Source organism: Leptonychotes weddellii, chromosome 13, assembly GCF_054177405.1.
Source record: "Leptonychotes weddellii isolate Sample4059 chromosome 13, ASM5417740v2, whole genome shotgun sequence".
NCBI classification, from domain to species: domain Eukaryota; kingdom Metazoa; phylum Chordata; class Mammalia; order Carnivora; family Phocidae; genus Leptonychotes; species Leptonychotes weddellii.
The window spans coordinates 358,871-370,181 of record NC_138381.1 but is presented as its reverse complement, the minus strand read 5'-3'; the positions used below and the strand labels follow the sequence as shown (position 1 = coordinate 370,181).

The 11,311-nt window shown below is 58.1% G+C and overlaps 1 protein-coding gene across 4 annotated transcripts in view; it reads left to right on the top strand.

Moving 5' to 3' along the window:
* Positions 1–10,721, top strand: part of CTDP1 (CTD phosphatase subunit 1) — a 55,923-nt gene extending 45,202 nt beyond the window's left edge. For 3 of the 4 annotated variants that reach the window (XM_081800978.1, XM_081800980.1, XM_081800982.1), the window contains 2 exons: positions 1,790–1,935; positions 10,157–10,721. In XM_081800978.1, the coding sequence (XP_081657104.1) occupies positions 1,790–1,935; positions 10,157–10,298 (288 nt within the window). In that variant the 3' untranslated portion in view covers positions 10,299–10,721. Of the gene's footprint in view, positions 1–1,789; positions 1,936–10,156 lie in introns of those variants that run through there. The other variant, XM_081800983.1, reaches the window with a different exon arrangement.
* The last annotated feature ends 590 nt before the right edge of the window (positions 10,722–11,311 follow it).

Genomic DNA, 11,311 nt, shown 5'->3' with positions numbered 1-11,311 from the left:
CGGTGCACAGGGTTCCGAGCGTAGGAGCTGCTGTCCCCGTGGAGTTGGAGTGGGCCACCTGCCAGGAGGTGGAAGCTCCCCGAGGCCTGGAGGGTGGGGGTGGGGCTGCAGGCTCCAGGCTTCACTCTGGCCGGTCTCCGGTGACCAGCCCCGTCCAGAGCCCACCTAGAGTTGCCTCATTAGAAAAAGAGATGCCGCTGTCTGTCTGGAAAGTGCAAGGGGCTCAGGAGCTCCATGTCAGGACAGAGGGACAGAGACCAATAAATACATTTCTTACTGTTTTACACATCAGATAACCTTGTTACGTAATGATCCACTTTGAGGTCATAAAGACGTAACTATGTTGACTTACAGGATTTTTGACGTCATTGTTTGCTTTTTTGTATATATATTTTGAGGGGAAAAAGCACCTTTAGCTCTGAAGTGTGGTTCCTGGGACTCAAGCGATGCACCTGTTAGAGTGGTCATCTTTGCATTCCACTTTGCACCTTTTTTAATAAGTTGATGTTAACATCCTGAAACGTGTTGGCACTTCTCAGGCGTGCATACATTTGGGGAAGTTATAGAGGCCTTGAAGCCGAACTTCTGAGCCTGGGAGTTACCTCTGTGAACGTCTGTCTGCCCTCTGGGCTTGGCCACCCTGACCACCCACGCCCCTAGGAAGGGCTGGCTCTGCAGCCCTGCGGGGCCCCCAGCCCACCTGCCGATGGGGGCCATACAGTGTTTCCGTCACATAGTAGTAAGTCAGAACAAAGAAAGATTACAATTTCAGTTGACCTCTTGAGAAAACAGCAGAGTTCCAAAAATGTTATTGGAGGTGCTCAGAAATCCAAAGCAGTTGGCAGGACAGTTCTGTCCTGGTGCAGTGGGTAACCTCCCGTTCCTTATTTTCTCCTTTCCACCTGATCTCTTTCGTTATCTAGTGTCTTTGTTAGAAGACCAGGGAGAATTTGAGAGAAAGGCATGGAGACCGAGGTCAGACAGGTGGAAGGCCGACTCTCACCCCATCTTCTGTCTCTAGGCCCACCCCAAATCTTGACGGAACAGCTCCTTCTGACTGAACAGGTGTTAGGAGGCAGCTTTCATCCCCCTTGGCCTGGGCAGCCTGGCCAAGCCCTGCTGGTGGGAGAGCCACTGGAGCCTCCCCTGTCGGGCGTCCCTGGGGGCCTGGCGTCCGGAAGCAGACCTGCCCCGGGCTATAAGGGAGCAGCGAGGGCCGATTCTAGGGCCCTTGCCTATGAGTTCCCATCACCCTCACTTGGCATGTCCGTGAATGGTTTGGCCTGGGGCCTGTGGGAGAGAACAGGCGCCCCCGGGCACAGCTGGGGACCCCACCGGCAGCAGCTGCCCCCACCCCAAGACTCCGGAGCGCTTCCTGGAAAGCAGTCGTTCTGTGTGGCTCATTGATCATGAGCATTTGAACAGAATCCTCTGATTCTTCACCGTAAAGTTCATTCACGCACTAGCGAGAAAACCCCCGTTAGAATCATGCCGCCAAGAGATGACTGCCCGGATGTCCCCATGACCTGCACCAGGGTCACACATGGGGTCCTGGGATCCCAGGAGGGGCGGCCTGGGCCTTCTCAGCTTTCCCTCGCCCTCCTCGTGCACCTGCTCGGTGCCCCTTGGTGCTGTGCATCTGCAGACCCAGGGACTCGGCCCAGCGTGGGGCTGGACGTGCAGCCCGTCCACCAAAAGCGTGTGTGTGTGTGGCTGGGTGTGGGCGGGGGCCACGGGACTTGGGATGGGAGGTGGATGCGTTCCCACACTGACTCTCACCCTCTGCCAGGTGGACGACATCCTAGGAGAGGGCAGTGACGACAGCGACAGCGAGAAGAAGAGGCCCCCACCCCGGGAGCCCCAGGCCACGCCGGAGGCCACGCTGGAGGCCACGCCGTGCAGCGGGAGGACCACCGCAGGCAGCCGGGGGCCCAGGTGAGGTGGGCTGGGGCGGGGGGCAGGCCCCATGGCGTCTGTAGGGGAGATGCAATCACAGAACAGTCTTTGTGGTTTCAGTTACGCCTGGTGGAGATCTCATTTCCTCCCCTTGGGAAAGTGCTTCCTGTGTGTGGTTGGTAGGAACACCTGCAGGACCGGCGGTCGCCAGCAGGGGGCGGCAGAGAGCAGGCAGCACTGTGGCCAGCGCGTTGTGGTCAGCTCCCGCCTTTCCGCGAGCCCGGCCCTTGCTCCGCGGCCCGTCGGTGGGTGGTGTGCACTCTGGCCACGGCAGCCTCCCGGCCAGCGCGGACAGTGTGACCGAGGGGTGTGCTAGGAGTCTCCTCTGAAGCATCTTCTTGCCTCACTCGGATTCGCTTACCACCTCATGTGCTCTTTGCTCAACTTCCTTCCCTTCTGCCTCTTTCCAAGTCTTCCCACCCCAGCACCTCAGTTCAGTGTGGCCCAAAGCCAGAGCTGCTGTCCCCGAGCGTCCCTGAGCCTCCCCATCCGGCCCTGCTGCCTGCCGGGACTGGCTCACTGCTCCACGGCTCCAGCACCATGTTTGTTCTCTCATTTGGTGGAGTGGGTGCATCTTCCAGAAGCTTCCTGGGACAACGTGTGTGGAAGGCAGACAGACTTTGCGCGTCAGGAACTGCCTTCTTGGCTTTGCCCACGCCGGCTGGACAGCGGAGGGGAATCAGTGGTCCGGGAGGGCACCGTGGCCCTCGGAATTCAGACAGCGTTGCTCCAGCTCTGCACGCAGTGTTGGCGGTGGTGCGGGCTGTCTGCCGGGGGCAGGGCCGCTCTCCCCTGCTTCCCGCTGTCCCGTCTTCATCCGGCCCTGAGCCGTACAGTGTTTGCGTGCTGTGCGTCAGAGCCCGCTGCTCACGCGAGGCCAGGGGTTCTTCAGCAGGACCACCCCAGCCCCTGCCGACCCCCGTGATGAGAAGCGAGCAGACATGCGCCCCAAGAGCCTCCTTCCAGCCGCACAGCAGTGGGCAAGCCCTCGAACCTCCCGTGCCTCAGTTTCCTCTTCTGAAATGGGGGTGTTGGTGGCGCCGCCTCAGGGTCGCTGCAGGTCAGCCAGTGAATCGGGGCCAGTACAGACCGCACACGCGTGTGCTCGCCTTGTAACTGGGATCTCCCTCCATGTGGGGGCTCTTTTCCTTACCCACTGAGTCTGTTCACACCCCATCTGGTCCGACCCTAAGACATTCTGTAGGTGAATAAACAGCTCAAAAGAGTTTACGTGAACAGTCCGGTTACAAAACAGGATTGGGCCAGAAATTCTAGCAGCGACCGGAGAGAGGGCGCAGAGATTGGTGGTTCCGCGTGTAGTTTACTCCGAGAAGGGAAGCGGACCTGCAGCCGGGCTGCGCAGCGGGAAGACGGAGCCACTTCTCACGGTGCTCTCGCTGTCCCGCCCATCAAGGCATGCAGCGGAGCAGAGTGTGAAACGCTGTTCGGTTGTTTTAGGAACTGGTTGTTTTAAAATTCCGCGTTGGGTGATGATAAGCCTTGTACGATCGCTGTGCTGGGCTGTGTCTTCGTCTCTGTGCAGGGGTCCCACTGGGGTCTCTGAGGAGCCGGCCTCCCACCCGCTCTGAGAACCCAAGTGTGGAGGTGCCGGCTGGTGCCCATGGTTCATGACGTCTTCTTGCTGATTTGTAGCATGCTCTGATCCTGCTCTTGTTTTTTCTGTCGAGTAAAAAAGAAATTGAGGCATTTTTCACGAAGACTCAGGCCTGGCCGGAGCCCACCGGGAGCGTCCTCTCCTCAAGGGGCGGGGGCTGCAGGCACTCAGCATTTACTGAGCCCCGTGCGCCACCGAGCCCCAGAGTGCACATCCTGTTTTGTTTCTTCGTTTTCGCTGGTTCGCATGCCCACAAACGACAGGCACCAGGGCTTGTTGGAAAGAGACTTTGCTTTGATGTGGTTTGGGTGCCGGCCTTCTGCACTGGAGGCCCGTGGGGCAACGTGGTTTTAGTCCCAGCGCGCTAGGTTTCCTGCGTCTCCGTGGTCAGCCGGCACAGGGAGTAGAAGTCCAACTTCCAGCTCGGAAGTTTCTCCTGGTCCCGTGGAGAGCATCTGAACATGGCAAACAAGCTTGAAATCCTCCAACGTGTGACGGTGGGGGTCGGGGGCTGAGCCCCCAACAGGTGCCCGCCATTCTGGGAGCCACACCTCTGACCGTGAGAACCTGGCATTCCCAGACTTTGCTCAGACTCCGCTTGCTGTGTGGGACGCACTCTCTCACCTCCTACGAGCCGGCTTCCACTCGTCCCTGAGCCCAGAACACTCACAGGGCTCCTTCCCACCTGCCTTCGTCTGCTTCTCCTGAACTTCGTACGTGTGGCCGTGGCGGGAGCTCGGGGTTTCTGGGTGTGCCCCACGGCTCTGACCCTTGACCGCAGCAGAGTCAGGCACATGGCTCCCCGTCAGCCAAGGCGGGTGACTTAGGTTTGCAGACCTCGCTTCTTTCTGTACCAGAGAAACTGGCAGATGTGCGTTTCTGGTTGTATTTTGTTCTTGTTCACGGGGACTAGACGTGGAAGTGAGTGACAGTGGGAATGCAGGGCCCACTTTCCACACGAGTGTCTGCGTAGCCAGAATGCTCGGCAGGCTCTTCACGTGCCCGAACGGCCCGGCCGGTCACGGCACGCGGCAGCCACTCTGGCCGGGGGAGAGGCCAGACCCAGCCGCCACAGGACAGGAGCCACAATGCCTGCTTCCACTCACAGGGAAGACACGGGCCAGAGAAGCTGCCGGTGAGCGCGGCCACCGTGAGTGCGCCCCCGGCACCAAGAGAGCTGCGCAGGGGGGCGAGAGCAAGTAGGTGGACGGCGTGGCCAAGTGCAGCAGGGAAATGAACGTTCTCCAGGGGCCCGAGGGTCGAGCTCAGCCTCGGAAGAAAGAACTAGTAGAGTAGCGCGTGCCCACAGTGGGAGCCGGCGGGGGGCATGGAGGGGAAGGGCCGAAATCCCCCCAGATGGATGGAAGGCATTCTCACGCGTCCCGAGCCCGACAGACTCCAAGCAGGGTCAGCACAGAGATCCACGCCCAGACACGTTGTGGTAAAAGTGCTGACAGCCGGAGACAGAGCACATGCGGACAACTGGACGGCACCGCCAAGAGCGCCTGCAGGACCGGCAGCCGGCTTCTCGTCAGAGACCACGGCATGCCCAGGTGTTGGAGAAAAAAGCCTCAACCAGGCAAAACTCTGTCAGAAACGAGAAATCCTAAAGGGAGCTCTTCGGTCCGAAAGCCAGGGACCCAGAGACCAGAGTCATGCAAAGAGCACCGTGTAATTATCGGGCAGCGTGAATTTAGTTTTCTTATCTCTTCGTTTAACTGGTATCAGGAGCATGTGTAGAGGATGACGTGTTGTCTCTGGGGCCTGTGGTAGGGACAGCCGGGTGTTGCCAGTGATCACACAGGCAGTAGGCACGAGATACTTCGGAAGAAACGGTAAATGAGAAGGTTCGCGTGACGCGTTGTAAGTGTGCGCGTTTTCTTCCCTTCCATCAGCTCCTGTGTAAGAGAGAAGATCGCACACGGTGTCCGGGTTCTAACGGCGAGTGGCATGTGTAGATAACACCACGAGTGACAGAAGTGTGGGAAGGAAAGGCAGGCCCTGAGCGGATGGACGGGTCCGTACCTGTTTCTGACCAGGGGAGACCCGGGTCAGTCCGCCATCCATCCTGACGGCGTGACGTGGGTCCGTGTGAGGAGCCCGCAGCAGCCACTGGGGAAGGAAGTCCCGGAGCCCGTCCTGCAGCGTCTCGGTGGGTCGGCCCGCTGAGTGCAGAAGGAGGCAGTAAAGACGAACGGGGTCAAAACCGCACGACCCTCGAGCATGACCAGTGTGAGCGGGTTGGGCAGTCCAAGGGCAGACAGCCTTCGCGCTTCTTAAGGGTGAGCAGCGGGAAGGGAGGCGGCGGCTCAGCGGCACTTGGAGGCTGGACGCCCGCCGTCAGTCATGGCAAGGGCCGAGAGGCAGGAGGCGGACAGACGGCCACTCGGTCCCCCCCATGCCTGTGGGGCACGCCGGCCCGCCCACAACGGCCCACACCGTCGTGAGAAGGGGCAGCTCGGGAGGACTCCCTCCTCCTGGTCCTGGGCAGTGCGACTCCGGCATCAGGGTGGTGGTCGTGGGGTCGAAATCCTCATGGAAGAGAAGATACCCACCGTGCCCACGCTTACTTCACGCCGTGCGCATGTCTGAGAAGGGAGCTGCGTCGGGCGTGGCCGTCCCTGCAGAAGCCAGACCTGGCCGGCCCGCACACGCACACGCGCGTGCACCAGCCAGGTTTGTTAGCCGAGACGGTGACCTCGCCAAGTGCAGCTGCTTGGTCTCTGCCAAGAAACAAGCTGCTCTAAGCGGCCAGTTGAAAACACATGCTTTGTGGAGACTGTCGGACGGTCGTTGGTTAGACGTAGAAACCGTCGTGTGCGCAGTGGGCCGCACCCTTGAGGCGCCTACGTGGGAACAGCAGTGCGTTCAGAAGCTGCACCATCGAGGAGGAAACGTACACATACTGCTGCTGCTGTCATGTTCTTGCTGGATTCCACGCTCTTAGAGGGTTTTCCAAGCTTTACATTTCCTCCAGATTTAAGTCCATGAGCATTTCTGTGCAGCTGTGCAGTTGGTTGTAACAACAAAATACAAATACTGTGTGTGTTGTGCTCAGGGGGATGAAGTTGGTATCATTCACAGGCTTTTATTAACCATGACCTGCAGGCCTGGTCCCAATATTTGAGATAATTTTTTAGAGGGGGCGGTAGGCGCAGAGGGAGAGGGAGAACCTCCAGCACACTCCCCGCTGAGCACAGAGCCCGACCTGGGGCTCAGTCCCACGACCCTGAGATCACAAACTGCCCCGAAATCAAGAGTCAGTCACTCAACCCAGCCCCCCAGGTGCCCCGAGATAATTTTTAATTACTACAATTCAGTCATGCTGTGTATAGAAATATTATCTTCCACACGTTATTTAACCAAAAGGTTTGCCCTTCTTAGTCCCTCTCTTTTTATACTTTGTCTCGGAAAGGCTCAGCACGTGGCATTGCCCCCTGGGCCACTGGCCGTTTCTCCCTGATCTTGAGCCATGCACTTGGCTCCCGTGGGAGTGCCTGGCACGACCACCCCGACATGGGGCTGCTCACGCCACGTCGTCTCTCCTTCTGTCCCTTTCGCACACGAGACGACCCTGTTTCAGTCAAGTCAGTCATTTCTAAGAGGCACAGAGCACCACCCTGCGTGGGACAGTGTGGGGTCCAGCCCCCCAAGGATGTGGCTGTCAGCTTGCCTCTGTCTGGTTCGTGGTCTCCTCAGCTACAGACGGGAACAATGACACCCTCCCCCATGGGCTTTTTTTTTTTTTTTTTTAAAGATTTTATTTATTTGAGAGAGAGAGAGAGAGCACATGAGAGGGGGAAGGGTCAGAGGGAGAAGCAGACTCCCTGCCAAGCAGGGAGCCCGATGCGGGACTCGATCCAGGGACTCCAGGATCATGACCTGAGCCGAAGGCAGTCGCTTAACCGACTGAGCCACCCAGGTGCCCCCCCCATGGGCTTTTTATGAAGCTTACAAGACACCTCGCCCCGTGCAGCCAGGACCCAGAACAGCATTATCACCTGTTGTCTGGGAATACAAAGGGCATTTGTGCAGCGAGCCCTACCCAGGTGTGGGCCATACACAAGCAACAGGACTGGGCGCCTCTGCCCTAGACGTTCTCCTAAGTGCAGGTGAAAGGTTCACAAGGGACACCTTGGGGGCTCAGTTAGTCCGAGAAGCGTCTGCCTTCAGCTCAGGTCATGGTCCCAGGGTCCTGGGATCAAGCCCCGCATCGGGCTCCCTGCTCTGCGGGGAGCCTGCTTCTCCCTCTTCCCCTGCCCCTCCCCCTGCTTATACGCGTGCGCTCTCTTTCTCTCTCTCTCTCTCTCTCTCTCGCTGTCTCACTCTCAAATAAAATCTTTAAAAAAAAAAAGGTTTTCACAAAAGATTTTATCACAAATAATCATCGTTGTAAGATGACTGTTTTAAAAGATAACTCTTCGAGCAGTCTGTAGCTTTCCCCTGGCCTGGTCCTGCCCTCGAGGGTCCCTGCTGTCCCCTGACCTCTATCTCTGCTACCCCAGGTCCCCACCAGCACGCACCCCCTGCCTCTGCCTGGGGGGTTGTCCGAGGCGCTTCCGCAGGTTCCCGATCCGTGTCCTCACAGCAGTGGGTTTGGCTTTTTCCTGGACTTGGGGGCCTTCGTCCCTGACCACAGGAACTGTCTGTCTTTGCTTTTTTGCCTCCGGCTCTCACAGGGATGAAAGGGAATCTGGATGGGGGCCGGGCTCTCCAAGAAGAGCAGACCATTTGTAGGAGGAGGCAAGGGAGGTTGGTGGTGTTTGTCACTTCCGGACACCGGGCCACTGTGCAAACCAGAGGGCACCCCAGAACGGCTTTGACAGTGTGTGCACGCAGTGCGAGCCTTCACGTTCCCCCTGCGTGCACTTCAGCTACAGGCCTGAGGCCGGGTGGGGCGCCGGCGGACAGGGTGCCCAGAGGACAGGGTGCCCAGAGGACAGGGTACAGCCAGTGTTTTCCCAGGTTTTCTCAAAATCACTGGCATTTTTGATAAACCTCTGCCACTCAGCAGCAGCTAAGCCGTGTTCCTACACTGTAGGTCTGGGGGCCTGGGGCCCACACACACTTTCCTGGGCAGTGCCCCACGGGACGCTGTTTTTATTGGGGTTGTTATCAGTAGTATGAACAATAAAAACACCCTCTTACGGTAATTAGATGGGCACTTGTCGTTTTTACGTAAGCAGATTAACTGTTGTGTCTGTGTGTCATTTCTAAATACAGCTTCTTCACCACTCAACAAATGGACAGTCATCTGAGTGGCCTCCTAGTAACTGTGCTTAAAAACAGCTTTTGTTTTGGGGTGCTTGGGCAACTGACTCTTGATTTCGGCTCACGTCGTGATCTCGGGGCCGTGGGATCGAGCCCTGGTTCAGGCTCCACGCGGAGTTGGCTTGTCCCTCTCCCTCCCCCTGGCTTGCACGTGCACACTCTAAAATCAATAAAATCCTCTTTAAAAAATCTTTTGTTTCAGGATATCTTGCAAATCCAAAATTAAGCCTTTGCTGAGTTACCTGACAGTGTGTCCTCAGGCTGCACGTGTGCCTGGTTTGGGCCCGACCAGGGGTTCCAGTCCTGCAGATGGACACCTGGCACCTGCCATGTAGCCCTGCACCACGGCCACGGAAGCTGAGCCCCTCACACTCACTGTCGCCAGCCTGAGCCGTCACACGGATGCCTTACTTGTATTTCCTTCGTCCTTTTCAGGGTTTCCGTCCATTTTGAGTTTATTCTTCTGTCATTTGCTGTTTTCTGATTTGGGAGTGTTTCTCACAGGTTATTTATTGTCTTACCAGTTTGTAAAGCTTATTCTGTCTTATAGGTCTTAGGTCACATGTGTCTTAGTCTTGCAGATAGTCTTCCGATCTCATGTTTGTGACTTTGCCAAACAAAGACTTCTCATGCGCTTCAGCCTGTGATCAGGGTAATTTGTGTTGATGCCGCCTCGGGAAAGGGGAGTTTGGAGGCAGTGGACCGTGCCCTGGCCCCGTGTGATCACTTGGGATGTGCCTTGGCTTCCTCATATTGAGGTGGCACAGCAGTTCCTCTGACAGACCAGGCTCTCTGTTGGCGCTCTGCATGTTGGTTCATGTCCGGTGGTTCTTGGAGCTCCAGGAAGAAGGCAGGAGCGTGCCCTCCGGTCCCCCATCGGTCCTCAGTCACACCTTCCGCGCTCATGGCATCCAGCCCTTGTCCTCTCCCCGTGTCCTCTAGGGTGATAGGTGTTCTGTCACCTGCCCGTGACGCCCTCGTGTACAACCAACCGACTGTCGCTGCGAGGCCGCTTCTGAATGCGGGGCCTGGTGGCACGGGGCGTAGACAGAGCGAGTGCCGTGCTCCGGGGTCAGCTGGCCCTGCGGTCTCTGACCATCGGCTCCGACTGGTTCTCGCGCTGAAACGAGGACAGCATCTTGCAGTGGCGTTTGGCAAAGGACAGGGATGCACTGCGCGTGTGCGTGCCCCTGGGTGCTTGCAGCCTGCGGCGCAGGCACGTGTGTGCGTGCAGGGGCGCGTGGAGGCTGGTGCTGGTGCCCGTGCGTGCCCGCTCCCGGCGCGTGCGTCTCACGGTCTGCATCTGTCTCGCAGGGGCCACAAGCGGAAGCTGCCCGAGGAGGACGCCGGCAGCGCGTCCAGCGGGGAGTCGAGCGGGGAGGACGAGGAGGGCAGCAGCTCGGAGGCGGACGAGATGGCCGCAGCGCTCGAGGCGGAGCTCAACGACCTCATGTGACCTGCAGGGCGCAGGGCCGACGTGCACTTGGCGCTCTGTCCCCGGAGGGCTCCAGGCCACGCGGGCCCTCGGATGTTTCCTTTTTTCCAGAAAGACGTGTATATTTGCAGAGCTCCACATACAGAAACACATAATTTTGCAGAAATAGGTGTTTTTAGAGGTTTTACTACGGAAAGTCTACTTTTCTAAGGGACAGTGTCCCGGGAGGCGGAGTGCCAAAGATGTTGCTGCGCCCTGCGCAGCCTGTTCGGAGCGGGCGTGCAGGACGCGGGGCGGCAGCCGGGGCAGCCCGATGGGGGCCGGGCAGCGGGCGGGCGTGCGGGGCTCTCCTCCAGGACACAGATGTAAAGTTTTTGTATATCTATTTCGCATTTGACCCACCGAGCAGATTTCTCTTTCATTTAATAAATCTCCTTTTTGTAAGCCCGTTCCATGGTGTGCTATGGCAGGAGCAGCCCCCGCCCCGAGTGCCCTGCCTGCCCAGCAGCCTGTGGGCCAGAGAACACTGCGCTCCGGGCCCATCGCCGGGCAAACAGACCTAACTTCCTCTTCTAGGCCGTTCCGTGGAGGTTGGGCTTTTTATTACTTGTGGAGAGCTTCTCAGAAGCTTGTACCAAAGCATTAAGAACGCAGAGGATCACTGTTACTTGTGGCTATCAGGTGATGAGCATTGGATCCAAGATACCCCAGAAAACAAGGCAGCTCTGATCCTGGCTGACAAGCTGGAGAACAAGGTTCATCACACAACTTGTCCCCCAGACAGCTTGATCGTGCATCGTCCCTGTCGCTGGGGTCCCGGATCTGACCCACAGGCCCCTTGCGTTCGTGCAGCTCCGGTGAGAGCTGGTAGAGAGGCCAGGGGCCTCTGTTTCCGAGTTCCCTTGTCCAGAGATCTCTGGGCGCAACCCTTGGTCCATGCCATCCATGGGTAAATTCATCTTGATGGCCCCTCTGAGACGGCCCCTTCCTGTTGGTGGCGGCTGGGCTTTGGGTTGTGGGTGACCCAGGATGTG